Source organism: Mus caroli, chromosome 15 (assembly GCF_900094665.2).
Source record: "Mus caroli chromosome 15, CAROLI_EIJ_v1.1, whole genome shotgun sequence".
Lineage (NCBI taxonomy): Eukaryota > Metazoa > Chordata > Mammalia > Rodentia > Muridae > Mus > Mus caroli.
Window position 1 is genome coordinate 78,038,519 of NC_034584.1, and position 17,636 is coordinate 78,056,154.

The window sequence follows — 17,636 nt, forward strand, 5'->3', positions numbered from 1 at the left end:
ATCCTAGATTACAGTCTATCTCCATCCCAGGTTACAGTCTATCTCCATCCTAGATTACAGTCTATCTCCATCCCAGGTTACAGTCTATCTCCATCTCAGGTTACAGTCTATCTCTATCCCAGGGTATAGTCTATCTCTGTCCCGGGTTACAGTCTATCTCCCGGAGAAGTCAAGGCACCCAGAGCTTGAAGCCATGGGCATATCCCAGCCTCAGTCAAGGGCAGGCAGCAATAGACTGATGCCCTTATGCTGTGCTCAGTTCACTCTCCCCTTTCCATGCAGCCCATGAAACGGTGTTGCCCACCTTCAGGGTGATCTTCCCACCTCAGGTAGCCTGATAAAGAAAACCCCTCACAAGCCTGCCCAGATGATCCAATCCAGACAACTCCTCAGGAAGCCCCCCCCCCAGGTGACTCCAGATTGCTTCCGGTTAACAAAATAACCATCCCAGTCACACCGTCCCTCCTTCCAGTAAGAATGGGAGACGTTTTCTCCCCATCTCCAAATCCTGTTTATATATGGCATTGGACACACCTGTCCCTGAGACTAGCAGCACCATGCAAGAAATATGCAGCCATTGTCCTTTCAAGGCACTGAGTGTGGGGCTTCGTCCCCTGCCATCAACACCTGGGGCAGAGGAGGCCAAGGCTAAAGAGAGAACTCCTGAGTTTAGCGTGGAGTATGGAGCGTCTAAGTGTGCACGCCCTCTTGTCGGCTGAATCTACAATCTGGAGATCAGAGTGGCTGGGATAGGGCAAGCCATGTGGGAGCCAGAAGCCTGCAGCATAGGAAGCATGAAGTTGGGGGGGGGGCAAGGAAAGAAGGGGTATCTAGGAAAACCCTACTTTACTGGAAGTGGGATTCTCCATTCCAGAGCTACTAACAGGGCACCTCTCACTATCGGCCCAGTTCCTGGTGCCAAGAACACCACATTGGGCAAACAGGTCCAGCCTACCATCTGGAGGGGACAGGACAGACAAGGGCAGGCAGCCAGTATGTCACCAGGTAGTGACAGATGGTGGTGAACACAGCAAGAGTGGCAAGAGATCAGCAGAGTGTGGGACGGTGCCACCTAGGGCTGGTCTAGCCAGACAGGTGGTCTAGGATCCCTCCTCAGGGAGTTTGGGAGCCAAGACCAGAATGTTAGAAATGAACCACCAGCTAGCAAGCAGAGGTGACTACATTCCAAACATAGGCCAGAGTGGCTTTGTAAGAACTTTGTATGGGAGCAACCTGAGTCTGTCTGAAAGAACGAGGAGGCCAGGGTAGCTGTGGGGGAAGCAGGCAGGACGAGGGATCACCAGAGAAGCAACAACAATATCCCGTTCCAACCGCTACAGAGGCTGGCCAGAGAGAATGAGAAACCAGGGAAGGAGGTTGGAGAAGATGTCATACATCCGGACCACGAGGAAATGGGCGTGGCTTGACCCTGGTACCATCCTGAATGTAGACAACAGACTGGCAAACTTAGACATGGTATGCTGGCTCTCGCACTGACCAGGTCTTGCAGACAGTGTGGCTCAGGGATGGGCAGAGACTGGTGAAGCAGATCAGGACTCTGCCACCTCGCTCAATGTGAGAGCCTAGACCGACTGTGCTACTGGCTGAATACTATGGCAAAGGGCTTTGTGGAGCTTGTGTAAGGTGTCTGGGAGCAAGGTGCAAACAGAAAGCCAGACAGACAGACAGCAGACATGTGACCTGGAACTTAGTGGGGAAATCAGTAGAGAACGGGTTACACACGTGACATGTCAAGACATGGAGCCAGGGAGGGACAGGGTGCAGAGGACCAAACACAGAGCATGAAGGCAGAACCTCTCATCAGATCCCTAAGGATGCTCAGCAAGGCAGGGGCTCGACACTATCCCATCTCTCTCCCGACCGCTGAGATTCTCAGCAGCAGCTAGTTCTCACAGAGGAACTGTGTGGTGCAACTCAGCTGGAGTGCACAGCTCTTCCTGGGGCTGCCAAGTGTCATAGGGAACCCCCTTGGCAGTGGACATCTCCACCGTGAGATCTCTTCCCAGACTTTTTGTAGACTTTTTAACTGCTTTCTTAGAAACCCCAGCTCAGCAGTCAGATTTAGTGATTTAGAGGCAGCAGACAGCATCCGCCAGAAACTGTGGAAGGACTTAAAAGCAGCTTCTGGTTTCACAAGTCCGATACAAGCAAGACACAGCCCCTCAGATACAAGCAAGACACAGCCCCTCAGACACAGGCCCAATGCAGCCCTCAGACACAGACCCAATGCAGCCCCTCAGACACAGGCCCAATGCAGCCCCTCAGACACAGGCCCAATGCAGCCCCTCAGACACAGGCCCAATGCAGCCCCTCAGACNTCAGACACAGGCCCAATGCAGCCCCTCAGACACAGGCCCAATGCAGCCCCTCAGACACAGGCCCAATGCAGCCCCTCAGACACAGGCCCAATGCAACCCCTCAGACACAGGCCCAATGCAACCCCTCAGACACAGGCCCAATGCAGCCCCTCTGACTAAAACTAAAAGCCAGACACAAACCTCCTCAACTGCTGCTGGGAGAACCAATCAACACCATCTTTCTGGAGGGCAACTGGACAAGCCTTCTAGCTTAAGGGCTAGAGAATTTACAGCAAACCGCCACTCTGGGTCTACCATGAGACCAAGCAAGATGAGCTAAAAATCTGTAGTTTCAAACCAAGCCAAGACCTGAAGATATAACAGAAACTAAATACCAGACAGGACAAGCTGGTCCTAAACGGCCCAGGACAGTGCCTTCTCTCTCTGCAGGGAAGAGGGGGCAGATACAGCATAGACAGGACGACCAGGAAACAACTGGATACACAGGAGGTACATATGGTGGCAGACAGATTATCATCCCAGGTCCTTGGCCAAATGCATGTGAGGAGCAAGCCAGGCAGGTTCAGAGAGCCATATAACAATACCCAGATACTCATGAGGTCCTAATAGACACACACAATGTATGTGTGCATGTGTGTAAAAGTGTACATGTGTGAATTGTATGTGTGTGCTTGAGTGAGTGTGCATGTACGTGTGCCAGTGTGCATGTGTATACAATTGAGCATGTGTGAGCGTGTGTGGGCACAAGTGTGCATGGGTGTGTATGTGTGTGTATGGGAGTGTGGGAAGGATGGACATATACTAGGGAACTAGCAGGATCTTACTCTTGGCCTGGAGCTCACCCACTGAACAAGGCTGGCTGGCTGGTATTGAGGTCTAGGGATCTGCCTGTCTGAGGCTGCAGGCAAACGCCCACCGTGTCTGATTTTTCACACGGGTTCTGGGAATCAAACTCATTCATGCTTGTTTGGCAGGTACTTTGCTGGCTGCTCAGCCTCCCCTCCCCTATAGCCATAGCTATAAAAAAGAATTTACATTTATTTATACACTTTATAAATAAATACATTTTGTTATATATATAATCTATAATATATTAATATAACCATATATATCATATGTTAAAAATAAATATGCGTTTGTCTGTGTACATGTATGTGCACCACATTAGTGCTTGGTGCTCCAAAGATCAGAAGAAGGCATCGTACCCCAGTAGTTACCATGGTTATGAACTGCCAGACGGATGCTGGGAACCAAACAGGGCTCTTAACAATTGATCCATTTCTCCAGCCCAAGAAATAACTTTTCAGAAAGACAGAACACATCAATAAAATCTTTAAAAATATACCTGGCAAATATGAGAAACAAAGGACAAAGAAGTAGCCGAGTTGAGGCAAAGGCGGGTCAAGGGTTGCAGCTCTGTGGGAAGAACAAGAGTGCCCACTCGGGACAAAGATCAACAGCCTGCTGTACGGAAACGGGAGACGGACAGAACAGGCAATTCATGGAGCCTGAGAATGAGGACTTCACCCACCACTGAATGAATGTCACTGAGGGGCTTAGGAGATGGCGCAGAGGATAAAGCTTGCCGTGCAAACATGACTCAAGTTTGGCTTCCAAAAACTTCATGTAAAGCTGAAAGGCAGGGGCAGACACCTATAACCCCAGCAGGTCCGTGACACTCAGACAGGACTTAAGAGACATAATCCCCAGATGCTCACAGCCCAGCGAGCCTGGCCTATGAAGCAGTGAACAGGAAGGGGCCAAGCATAACTAAGGTGGGAAGTGAGGCCTGCCACCCGAGGTTGTCACATGCACGTGCCATAGTATATACACCAGTAGTACATGGCATTTGAGTATATGCACATACACAATTTTAAAAATATAATTAAAACTTAAATGTACAGCTGGTGAGATGGCTCAGTGGGTAAGTGCACTGACTGCTCTTCCAAAGGTCCTGAGTTCAAATCCCAGCAACCACATGGTGGCTCACAACCACCCATAATGAGATCTGATGCTCTCTTCTGGTGCATCTGAAGACAGCTACAGTGTACTTATGTATAATAATAAATAAATCTTTGGGCCGGAACGAGCAGGGACTGAGCAAGCAGAGTTGACCGGAGCGAGAGGGGCTGACTGGAGTGAGTGGGTCCATCCAGAATGAGCAGAGGTTCTAAAATTCAATTCCCAACAATCACATGAAGGCTCACAACCATCTGTACAGCTACAGTGTACTCACATACATAAAATAAATAAATAAATCTTTTTTTAAAAAAGCCTTAAATGTAATTACTTCTGCTAATGGACAAGATCTTACAAGGTAATATTCTGTTGTGAAACTTATAAACAAATGCCTATTATATTCTTTGGAGGAGGCACACGTACCAGCTCCTGGGGGACTCTTTCAGTAGCATTTGAGGACTCCGAGAGATGGCTGCCTGGACTCAGTAGCTCTTTATCATAGGTCTATTTGCTCATAGGTTTATCAAGTGGACTAAGGCCTCCATCTGGACTCTTTCATAGACACAGAGCTATAAGCTCTGATCGGCCTACATTTTACTGTGCAACTGTCTTCATTGGAAGCCGCTCTTCCTCCTTAACAGCAGACCCCACGTTAGGGTAAACGGTGGCCATCAGAAATCAAGCCTATCTCTCCAGGCTCACTGGTAGACACACAGGTGTGTTGGAGTAAAGTCTCACAAACTAGCAAGCATGTGTCCAGGGTGATGAGTGCCTATGTGTGCTCACGGGGCTCGCCCATTTCTCCTTCACAATGCCTCCCACTCCATCCTGCATCCTTTGGGTTTCAAGCCTGAGCCCTCACTGCAGTGAGCATGCTTCAGTCTCTGTGTTCTGCCTGCTTCACTTTCCTGCTCTCTGGCGGCATTCCTGCAGAGCCGGCCTCTCTCGGGCCCAACTCTGTGCTCAACACCTGTCAATGGGTGTTCATCCCAAATGCTACAAATAAGTAACAAATGTATTGAGGAGGACACTAGTAAAGATCTAAAGATATGTAACTTGGGGAAACAAAGATGTAAAGATATGTAACTTGAGGAAACATTAACTGATTTTTTTTTTTGCCTTTAAAATGGAATGAAGAATTTGAATGGCTTAGAGACTTACATCCCCACAAAAACTACTCTGCAAATAGTTACAGCCTTTTTCTCATAATTCCCAAATTTGGAAGCAATCACGTGGGGGAGGGAGGTAACGAACTTCTGCAAGGCATATGATAGACAGTGAGGTAACTCAGCTAGTAAATCGCAACAAAGAACAGAGAGTCTTAGCTAATGGACATCCAGTATGAAGTGAGTCTAGGGCTGGGGGGCGTGGCTCTGTGGCTACATAGCTTGCCTAACACGCGTGAGGCCCCGGGTTCCATCCCAGGCACTACAGAAATTGGACATGAAGCACACACCTATGATCCTAGAGCTCGGGAAGTCGTTACAAGGAGGATCAGAACGATTAGGGTCATCCTGACTACATCGTAGGTTGGAGGCTAGCCCAGGCTCCTCAAAAAAGGAGGAGAAGGAAAAGGATGAGAAGAAAAATCTAGATCTAGACCTTCAACCCTCCATAAAAACACATAGTCTAGGCATAAATCTCAATTATGATATCAGAAGGTTATGTAATGGAAAACCTAGATGACTGAGGCAAAGGTTACCTGGGAACATCTGATACTTTCTATTCAACTCTTTTGCAAATCTAAGCTACTGGTGGACAGGCCTGCTCAAATGTGCACATCTGTCACTTACTGAGTAAGTAATACAACCATTAAAGCTGACAGAATCCAGAATCACACACCCCAAGCTCAAATCCTTACCATCCACTTAAAAAGTACACATGACTCTGAGGAAAGTAGCTTGAGGGCCCATGTCTGCACTCCCCATACAGGATCTCAGGAGGGTATGGGAGTCAACCCATGCGTGTTCTCAACTGCACTCACAGCGGGCAGACAGTGAGTGGTATCTGTAGACAGCGTTGTAATCACTTCTGAGTACTCACTTGATGAAGAGGGTCTGCATAAATCTTGGAAGATAGTTCTCTGCACTTTGCACGGCGAGGAGTGGGGACGGGAACATGGCAGCTTCCGGGTATTAGGGTACAAGCTATGCCATTCTGGTATAATTGACATTTTGTTCATTAAATCCCTGTGAGAGGAAAGAGAGCAGATTACACCATCTGAATCACGTAAACATGGCCCACCCGCTGTTTGCCCCTTTCTGACCTTCTAAGGGGAACACTGAGTCGTGTTGAGACTGTTTTCAGCATGTCCAAAGAACAAGAGGACAGAATAAAGATTAATTAAGCATCGGTTTTCTTCCTGTACGTAATCACTGGCCTAACCTTGTTATTTCTTCCTGCTGCCTCCCAGCTACAACTCTCCTCCTCAAGTCTCAAGTATTTCCTCCCAGTACCCTTGGCAGGGCTGGTTTGCTGGCCATTCCTTCAACCTGCTCTTGTCAGAGATAGTTTTGCTGGGTATAGTAGTCTGGCTTGGCATCTGCCAGCTTTTATTATACAGTGTATACAGTCTAAACCAGTCAACATCTATCACAGACAGGGGAGGACTCATGAGGTTAAGAGCACTGGCTCCTCCTCCAGAGGACCTGGGTTCACTTCCTAGGACCCATATGCAGCTTACAACCCTCTGTTGTTCTGATTCCATGGGTTTCAACACCCTCTTCTGGTCCGTACAGGCATTGCATATACATGGTGCACAGACACACGTGGAGGCAAACACTCCTACACACAAAGAAAGGACCAGGCTTGAGAGTCACTAAAGTCCCCAAAGAACTGAGAGACACGTATAGAACACCTCCTAGTCAGGACACAAATTCTCCTCAAATGCAAAGGGGAGCATCCTCCTGATAGACTACATCAGAAGATAAAACTGAACCTCAGGGAATGATATCACAAGTCAGTAACAGACGACAGCTGCATCACTCACAAGTCTGTGGTAATGGATGTGCTTGTCAACAGCCAGAAGGTCAGAGGAGCCCAGCAGAATGTGCCCGGTGGGAGATGAAGGAACAGCTCACAAGCGTTTGTGAAGTAACTCTTGACATGAGTGATATATATATACCTGTATTTAATTATTTTACACCATTGACTTACACAGTGTGTGTGTGTGTGTGTGTGTGTGTGTGTGTGTGTGTGTGTGTGTGTGCGTGCGTGCTACAGCTCACATGTGGGGGTCAGAGGTCAGAAGAAAATTTATAGTCTTTTTCTCTCCTTCCACTGCTTGGGCTCCAGGGCTCACATCCTGGTGGGTCAGGCTTAGGAGTAAGCGCCCTTCCAGCCAAGCAATCTCGCTGGTCATGGATACCTGTGGTTATTGTTTTAATCTCAAATGAATAAAGCAAGCTCCTTCCTTAAGAAAGGGGAAGAAAACCAAAGTGAGCAGACGGAGGGAAACAAAGAAGACTAGGGCCAAAAAAACAGCAGAGAAACGCCACTATTTGACAGTATCAGCAAAGTTGATCAATACCAGGGGGAATTCAGGAAAAAACTAGGAAACATCTGAAGTGTTAAAATTGAAAATGGAGAGACATTACTACCCTCCTTCCAGAAATAAGGATTATAAGGGAACACAGCACAAATGGGCAACCAAGAGAAATCGGGGGCATTCTGAGGAGGACGATGGGACCGGAACGAAGGAGGAAGCGGGCACTCAGGAAGCACGATGACAAACAAAGAAACGGACTCAATATTCAAACCTGCCACAAAAAGTCCAGTGTCAGGACTAGCCAGGGAATTCTACCAGACGCTCAAGGAATAATTAGAAGCCAGTCTACCACAAACTCTCTAAGAAGTAAGAGGGACAGCTCACATGGCGCCCAGTGACTGAGTGCTTGCCTGGGATAAGAGAAATGGGCTGAGGAGGAAGGACACCCGTCCACACATCTCTAAAGCCAGAACCAGCCTGACAGAAAGCAGATGATGTCACCAGAAATCACGGCCAAAGACCGATGTTCTATGTGGCACAGGGACACTAGCAAACTAAACCTAACAGCTTGTTAAGACAACAGCCTAGCCCGGTGGGATTCCTCCTGCGAGTGTACAGGTGGTTGGCACAGAGGCTGACCAAGGCTGGGGCTGGCTCAGCAGCAGAGCACTCTCACTTCTTGGGAACTGATACACGAGCTGCTGGGATAGTCACATACACACTTGTGCATGGTCGTGCGATTTGGGTCACTTGTGAATGTACCTGGGAACAAACCTGCTTGGTTATGTAGCAACTCGGGTTTTGGGGATTTGGGGGGTTTTTGGAGGGGGTTGTTTGTTTGTTTGTTTGTTTTTGGTTTTGTTTTGGTTTTTTTTGAGGCAGAGACCAGATTTACATCATAATTCTCAGAGAGGCCAGGCGTGGTGGCACATGCCTTTAATCCCAGCACTCAGGAGGCAGAGGCAGGTGGATTTCTGAGTTCCAGGCTAGCCTGGTCTACAGAGTGAGTTCAGGACAGCCAGGGCTACACAAAGAAACCCTGTCTCGAAAAAAAAAAAAAATTTTCAGAAAGTTCCTTATTTGGTCAACCTGCTTAAAGTTAAATGCACGTGTTCAAAAACAGATGGCCATTGGTCTAAAGAGATGGCTCAGTGGTTTAAAAGAGCACTGGCTACTCCTTTGGTTTGGGTCTCAGCACTCACACTGGCTGGACCATAACTGACTGTAATACCGGCTCCAGGGAGCTGGAACCCTCTTCCAGTCAGTGTGGGTAAACACACACACATATACACTCACATACACTCACATATACAAACACATAACACACACTCACATACACACACTGACATATACAAACATGTAACACACTCACATATACACATACACACACTCATATATACACATACACACACTCACATATACACATACACACACTCACATATACACATACATAAACATACATACAAACTCACACACACACACACACACACACACACACACACACACATATATCCATGGAGCCCTCCCAAAGACAGAGCCCCCACTAAGTAATAACTCTGCACTAACCCCCTACTCTTTTGTTTTTCGAGACAGGGTTTCTCTGTGTACCCTTTGCAGTCGTGGAACTCACTCTGTAGACCAGGCTGTCCTCAAACTCAGAAATCCACCTGCCTCTGCCTCCCAAGTGCTGGGATTAAAGGTGTGCACCACCACTGACTGACCTAACCCCCTACTCTTAAGGGTCCCATCCCAGTAGGGACTAAGTTTCTATCTTTGATCTTTATACTCCATTAGCATTAACACCACAGCACATGGCTTGGCCCATCAGAACCTCAGAGCCCCAGCAAAGCTTGTCTTCTAGAACTGGCTTATTCCAGTTGAACTGAAAGCAGGGGACCATAAGTATTGTGGATAAGCTGCCAGAATCCTAAACGTGCTCTGAAACGTGGAGCTTGTGTGTTCACAGGGTAAACATACAGTTATTAAACCTCCTTCTAACAAGTCAGGGGTACCCACAAACAAAGCAGGTAAACTCCTGGGCCCTGTAGCAATGAAGACGGAAGGTAGAGATGACAGCAAGGCTGTGAGGATGTGGCTTGATTGGCAGAGCACTTACCCAGAATGCACCAAGCCTGGTGGTCATCCCCAGCACCATCAGGAACCAGGTGTGGGGCTGTCCTAGTTTTCTCTCTGTTGCTGCACTATAACACTGACCAAAGGCAACCTGGGGAGGATGGGGGTTATTTGAGCTTACAACTTGTAGTGCATCAGCCAGAGACGCCAAGGTAGGAAACTAGAGGCAGGAACTGAAGCAGAGGCCATAGAGGGGAGCTGCTCACTGGCTTGCTCAGCCTGCTTTCTTTTTTTTTTAAATTTATTTATTATTATAATTAAGTACACTGGAGCTATCTTCAGACACACCAGAAGAGGGTGTCAGATCTCATTATGGGTGGTTGTGAGCCACCATGTGGTTGCTGGAAATTGAACTCAGGACCTTCAGAAGAGCAGTCAGTGCTCTTACCCGCTGAGCCATTTTGCCAACCCTCAGCCTGCTTTCTTATACATCCTAGGACCACCAGCCCTGGAGCGGCACTGCTCATAGTGGGCGTGTCCTACGTCAGTTAGTAATCTGCCTCGCAGACAGGCCCACGGACCAATCTGATGAAGAACGTTCCTCAATTGTATGTGATTCCCTCCTCCACATCATGTCTAGATGTATGCAAGTTGTCAAGACCACGACATGGTGCACACCTCCAACCCCCTCACTGGAGAGGAAGGCAGGAGGATAAGAAGGCCAAGGTCTCTCTTGGCTGTACAAGTTTGCGTTCTAATTGAAGACCAAGGCTGTCCTGTGATTTTACAGGGTGACTAAGTTCCTGGAAGACTGAGGAATAGGGGTGTTGAGAACGGAAGCGGGATCTCTCCTCAGGCACGACAGAACATCTGCAATAGCACAGCCCTTGCAGTGCACGCTGTTGCACGACCCGGGGTTTTTATTTTCCCCATAAATCCCTTTCTTAATAACAACGCTGCTTGCCCAGGTTTTGGCCTCATGCCTTCCTGTGCCACCTGAGGAGTGAAATCATCAGCCTGAGGTGTGCTTTATTACTTCAATACAGAGCCATTCCATTCAGGAAACGCTTAGCTGAAGGCAAGGGGGCGGGGGACAGGCAAACAAACAAAAGCACCATCCCAGGAAAAGCAATTCCTCCGGATGCAGCTGAGAGCCTGGCAAGGAATCACCCTTTCTCCCAGGGGAGGGTGGCTGGATGACCTGTGTGACCTCTTGCAGCTCTCCTTCCTACCAAAGGCAGGCTGGCGTGACTCCGTTACTACACAGAGGGTCCAAAGGGCTGACCAGAATGGTTCTGAACACAGGCCCTATTTGATATTCAACCTAAGCATGCATGATGTAAACATATTCCAAACAGGTATGCGCTCAGCACAAGCCACAGGCAGGCCACAGCGGTGGTCTAGAGAGGGAGAGAAATGAACGTCTCTCACCTTCCTGCGTCTTCCCATCTAAGTGAGGCGGTAGACGCACATTGACAGGATGTCATAAAACAGTAACAGGGCTGGGAAGGTGGCACAGTTGGAGAAGTGATTACTCCGGCAAGCATGGGGACCTAAGTTCAAGCCCCAGAACCTGTGTAAATAAGATGATCATTTAGCCACCCCAATGCAGGGAAGGCTGAGACAAGGAGGCTGTCTGGGACCCTCTGGTCAGCCAGTCTAGGAGACTTGGCAGGCTCCAGGTTCAGTAAGGGATTCTACCTTAAAAAATAAGGAGGGAAGAAAATGTCTTTGCCTGCCATACACTTGTTCATACACATGGACTCATCCATAAACATATATACATACAGGTTTAGGAACAAGGGGCCCCTCCCCCTCTAACAAGAGCAGTGTAGAATGTAAGGACAAGGTGTTACATGGAGACTGAGTTAGTCAAATAGAAGACAGTGGAACAGAGAGCCTGGAAGCAGGTGGGGCACGGGCAGCGGGTGCAGCTGAATAGAGAAGTAACCCTTTAACATTGTATCACACAGGAATTTCCTTTGGCATTGAGGACATTTCAAAGCCGCTAATAGAGAGGATGCCGATGCCGAGTGTTCCAGACACCAGGAGATGCGGAGTGTTTGAAGGGATGAGTAAGCCAGCTACTCTGCTCTGTTCCTTACAGGCAGAATCCAGGTATCCAGACAGTGTACTGAGACTTGAGGACACAGCTCAGTGGTACACCACTTGCTTAGTATATAGATGGCTTGGATTCTATCCCCAGCACGACCAAAAGTTAAAAGGTCAAACAATATTCTCTAAACATATACAAACTACTCTATCTATTAAGAATAAAAATAGGGCTGGTGAGATGGCTCAGTGGGTAAGAGCACCCGACTGCTCTTCCGAAGGTCCAGAGTTCAAATCCCAGCAACCACATGGTGGCTCACAGCCATCTGTAACAAGATCTGGTGTCCTCTTCTGGAGTGTCTGAAGACATCTACAGTGTACTTACATATAATAAATAAATACATTTTTTTTTTAGTTTTTTTCGAGACAGGGTTTCTCTGTATAAATAAATCTTTTTAAAAAAAGAATAAAAATACACATCATAGAAGCTGGAGTGATGGCTCAGCGATTAAGAACACTTTCTGCTCTTCCACGGGACCTGGATTCGGTTCCCGGCACCCACATGGTGGCTCATACCCATTTGTAGCTACAGTTTCAGGATATCCATCACCCTCTTCTGGCCTCTATGGACACGGCACATACATGATGCACATACATACAAGCAGGCAAAATGTTCATACACAAAAATTTTCAAAAACCAAATACAGATAGGTAGACAGCTAGATATTATACATTATATGTATATATTAAAGAAACAGAATATAGTGTCAGAGAGAGTGCACCACTGGTAAAGTACTCCCTTGCAAACAAGGGACCAGAGTTTAATCCTTAAAACCCATGTAAAAAAAAGTCAGGCACAGGCTGGAGAGATGGCTCAGAGGTTAATATCACTGGCTGCTCTTCCAGAGGTCCCAAGTTCAATTCCCAGCGACCACATGGAGCTGACAGCTATTTGTGATTCCAGTTCCCAGAGATCCAATGCCTTCTTGAGACCTCTGCAGGCACGAAGGACATGTGTGGTGCACAGATATACAGGCAAATACCATAGAGATGAAATAAATAAAACAAACCAACGAAAGCCAAATGTGTGTATCAACCCAGCACTGAGGGGTACAGACAGTGTTCCTGACCCATCATGTCAGCCTCCCATGCCTTCTCTTAGAAACACACTCTTGGGTGACCCCAAGCTGGGCTGAACATGCTTGCCCACTGCTTTAAAAAAAAAAAAAAACAAAACCTCAGAGAGGAAGGATAAACATAGGCCATGGTGCTTTCTCAATGTTCACACACACACACACACACACACACACACACACACACACACACACACAGGTGTCAAGTCAATACAAAAACCTAGCAAAGCCTCCGCCAGCTTCAAACGCAATGCCAGATGCCTCCATCTCTGGCTGCTGAGTGTCTAATTATCAACTTTGCACCATTACCTGTGTTTTTCAAAAAATTAAACACTAGAGGGGGGAAAAAAAGGCCAAATTTACTGGGCCCCTAAGGCTGAGACCCAAACTTGCCTATACTTAATTCCCAGCCGGTTACACACTTGCACCAGTGTGTAGTTGTGTGTGTTTCATGGGAAGGCCAGGTTGTCTCCATCTTAAACTGCAGTACAGGGCTTCAGCAAGCCCCGGTTCACAGTTCTCAACATAGGAATTAGAAGGATGTGAGCTGATCTGCAAGCAGCTTCTAAATGATAGGCTGTCTTAAAAAAAATAAAATAAAACAATTTAGCCAGCCATCTGAATTCAATTTGGCAGAAACAACAGTGCTTATAAACCGACTGGCCTCCATGATGGCAGCCCCCTGTCTGAATCCCAGCCTCCTTCATTGGAGTCTCTCATGTCCCTGCATAGCCCCCCTCCTTCATCCTGAACCCCAGCCTAAGAAATGCTGTTGGGGTTTCAAGTCTCCCCCACCTCCTCACAGCACAAGACAAACCCCATCAACCCAACATTCAGACAAGCACAGCTCCTAAAGATAATGTGTGTTAATGACCCGGAAATGGTGATTAGAGGAATATATAGTAACATAATACACTTAGAACAATGTAAAGAGGAGGGCCCAGTTGAGCACACAGTCCAAACGCCCTGCTATAAATTCCTGCTTCCTCATGGACGGCACGGAAAAGAGGCAACAAAAATAGCCATGCTGGGAAGGTGGAGCCTGGGTCCTTCTGTTTCTGATGCTCTCTTAGAAGTGGGTCACACGCATTGGCTCCTGCCCACCCTGTGCCTCCCACCACCAGCTGCACCTTCCACTCCTAGCAGAAGCCTCCCTGCCATCCAGTGTTCCTTGGACACCAGGACTGCCTCTGCACTGCACCCACCGTAATTTGAAACTCTACTTTTATGTGGGAAATTGTAAGTTAGACTAACAAGCTTCACAAAACCAAGCAGCTTCTCTCTCACACCCCACACACACCACACAGGCACTCAACACACACACATGCACCACACATCATATAGACACACACCACATACACCACACAGGCACTTGCCTTACAAACACACACACACACACAAACCCCACATACAACACACACATTCACACTCACCACACACACACATATACATACACACCACACTCACCACATACACACACACACACACACAAACCCCACATGCAATATACACATTCACACTTACTATACACATACACACCCCACATATACCATACACACATTCACCACACACACACACACACACACAAACACATGCCACAACCTTACCATACAGGCACTCCTCACACATACCACATACTACAAGTACACATATACTACACACATCATACACTCTCACCACACACATGTCACACAAAAAACATAGTAATCATACATATTTACCACACATACTTACCATACGGTCACCACACATACTTACCACATGCTCAGCATACATGCTCCTGACGCGCATCACATACACTTGAAGCACATGTACACACCACATGCTACACACACCCCTCACACCATAACACATACTTCTACTATATACATACCACGCAGGTACATACACACTGCTCAACTCCCTAAAACATACACACCACACGCATGCAAGACCCACACACTCACATTCCTTCCTTCCATGCCTGAAGATCACACACACCCCCTTTCCACATCATCCATGACTCCTCACTCCTCCGTTCTACTGGGAAATAGGGAGCATTAGTAAAGTTCCCACAGGACCACAAGTCTCATGAATTTCCATGTATCTTCCCCAGGAGACCATGACTTTACACCTAGCACATCGGTCCTCCAAAGAGTGGTAAATGAGGCAGGCGTGGCGGCACACACCTTTAATCTCAGGTCATCGGAGCATCTCTGTGTGTCTCAGGCTGACTGTGTTCTGCTTTCTCTGTCATGGACATAATGATCTACCCGGTGGATTTCTCAGCGCCCACCCCCACCACGCTGACAGACACAGACAAAGGAAAGAGGCAGGACCACGGTCGGCTGCTGCAGAGCTGTCCTGTTCTCAGCACTTCAGAAGCGTAAGAACTGGAGACAACTCTCTCCCTGTCCAACCAGCAGACACAGCGTGTTTGGCATATGCTATTTATAGTCCAGGCATGTCCCCAAGTCCTCAGATGTAGCAGGCAAAGTTTCCAGGGTTTCTCTGCTTCAGGCAGAGCAACCAAACATTTGCTGCTGCTGCCACCTACAGGAAGAGGGAAGTGCTGCAGGAACCCTGAGCGGTCCAAATGTTTGCATAGTGCGTGGGTAACAAATAGTGGCTGTTCAGGCCACTACATGTCAGAATGTACCAGCCTGGACACTCCTGTTACATGCCAGATGAGCGGCTGACACACACTAGAGGGGGGTGGCAGCAAAAGCCTCCCCAGCTTCGCACCTTCCCAGCAGGTCTTGCAGCAGGCAGCATGGAGCTGGGCATGGCAGCGACTCACCTTGCTCTTGTGCTGCCCGACTTGGTGCTGTTGGCTTTAGCAAAGTTTAGCCTGGTGCCGTTGCGCTTCATTTCCTTCTAGATCAAATACTTGCAAATTTGTGAATTCTGAGAAAGAAGAGTTAGCACCCAGTTAGCACCCGAGAGCTGAACAGTTTCCTTGGTTCTCTGAGCCATAAGTGAAGCTAGTCTGTGAGCACTGTAGGTACAATTCTCCTCCTCCTAGGTTCCAGCCCAACACACACACACGTGCACACACATACACATAAACATGCACATGTACATGCACACATCCATACACACACAACTTGCACACACACACACACACTTCCATACAACAGCCAGAACAATAACTTGAAAGCCCTGTGGTGTCCTGTTTCTTCCTATCATTGTCACTGTCCTTCAGGCCCTGGGCTTTGATACCCACAAAGACAATGCATCAACCTGTGTCTTCCGGCAGCTGCCTCCCACTCCTGCTCCCACACCTCCACCACGCTGGCCTCAGGTGGTCCCTGGGACATACGAGGTCTCTTCCACGCAGACACCTTTGTCCTCACATGTGATCGCCTCTGCCTACCCACCCACACTTCTCCCTCTCTGCCTCCTGAACTCTCCTCGTCCTGGAGATCACTGGTTCTCAAGCCTCAATGTCCCTCAGAGTCACCTGGAATCTTTCTTAGAAATAGGTTCTAGATTCCGGAATCCAGGTCTCAGTTCTAGATTCCGATCGCCATGAAGCGTGGGCGGGAACTCAGAATGCATGACTGTCCAAGTTCCTGAGGGCTGGCTGCCGCTGCCTCCACAGGCCCCAGGCATCACTCTGGAAACTGCCACCCTGGATCTCAAAACTAATGTCACTTTCCTGAGAAGTCCTTGTGGATACCTTTGCACAGACCAGCCTCCCTTACGCCTTGACAGGGACCTCGGCCATCCTTCACCCACTTTGTAATGATGTGTCTATTGGTGTGAGACTTTGAGACTTTGAAAACTGAAACCATGGAGCTGGAGAGATGGCTCGGTGGCTAAGAGCACTTCCTGCTCCTACAGAGGACTTGAGTTCTATGCCCAAAGCCTACACTAAAAAAATAAAATAAAATCCGGAATGGAGGTACACATAAAATCCCGGTGCTGGGAAGATATGAGGCAGGAGAGTACCGGGGACATTCCTATGAAACTGATTTGTAAAAGGCAGAAGACAACATCCTAAGGATGACACAGAAGGTTGACCTCCTGCCTCCACACTCACATGCATCTCACACAAAAATAAGACAAAAAAAATACAAAATTATATTATTGCATTCTTAAAAAGTAGATTGCCAGCAGAGGACTGGGTGGTGAACACTAATCATCCTACCAGAGGGAGGGTTACGGCCAGCCTGGACGACACAGAAGACCCTCATCCTGCCCCCATTCACACACACCTCGAATTACTACAGCCTATTAATGTTCTAACGAATGCTGCCAAATTATACTGTTAAGCTTCAATAAAAACTGTCCTGAGATGTGGGAGGCGTGGGGGTTCTCAGCTCACAGATAAGCACTAGTAGACTCATGAGTGCTGAGCACACACAGTTGTCTCTTCAAGGGGAGAGATGTATAACCCGTTTTCTGTCCAAAAGACTGGGAGGGAATGTGGTTAATGACCTGGTGACCTTCATACTTCCTTCGGAGCCAAGACCTCCCCAGACCCTTCTCACGAGCTTGTTTTTTCTCAGTCCATCTATAAAAGCTAGCTTTATGGAAGTTGTGAGGTATATTTTACAAAGTTCCGATACAGTCAAGCCTTTGGCTTCATTAAGCCTCCACGTACTGCAG

At 47.8% G+C, this 17,636-nt stretch overlaps 1 protein-coding gene across 4 annotated transcripts in view; it reads right to left on the minus strand.

The window, feature by feature from the left end:
- Efcab6 (EF-hand calcium binding domain 6) overlaps positions 1 to 16,441 on the minus strand; it is a 187,378-nt gene extending 170,937 nt beyond the window's left edge. For 2 of the 4 annotated variants that reach the window (XM_021183284.2, XM_021183280.2), the window contains exons 1-3: positions 16,266 to 16,441; positions 15,823 to 15,929; positions 6,342 to 6,487 (exon numbers count right to left, since the gene is read on the minus strand). In XM_021183284.2, the coding sequence (XP_021038943.1) occupies positions 6,342 to 6,487; positions 15,823 to 15,893 (217 nt within the window). In that variant the 5' untranslated portion in view covers positions 15,894 to 15,929; positions 16,266 to 16,441. Of the gene's footprint in view, positions 1 to 6,341; positions 6,488 to 15,822; positions 15,930 to 16,248 lie in introns of all 4 variants that reach the window. The other 2 variants (XM_021183282.2, XM_021183281.2) reach the window with 2 other exon arrangements.
- Between the last annotated feature and the right edge of the window lie 1,195 nt (positions 16,442 to 17,636).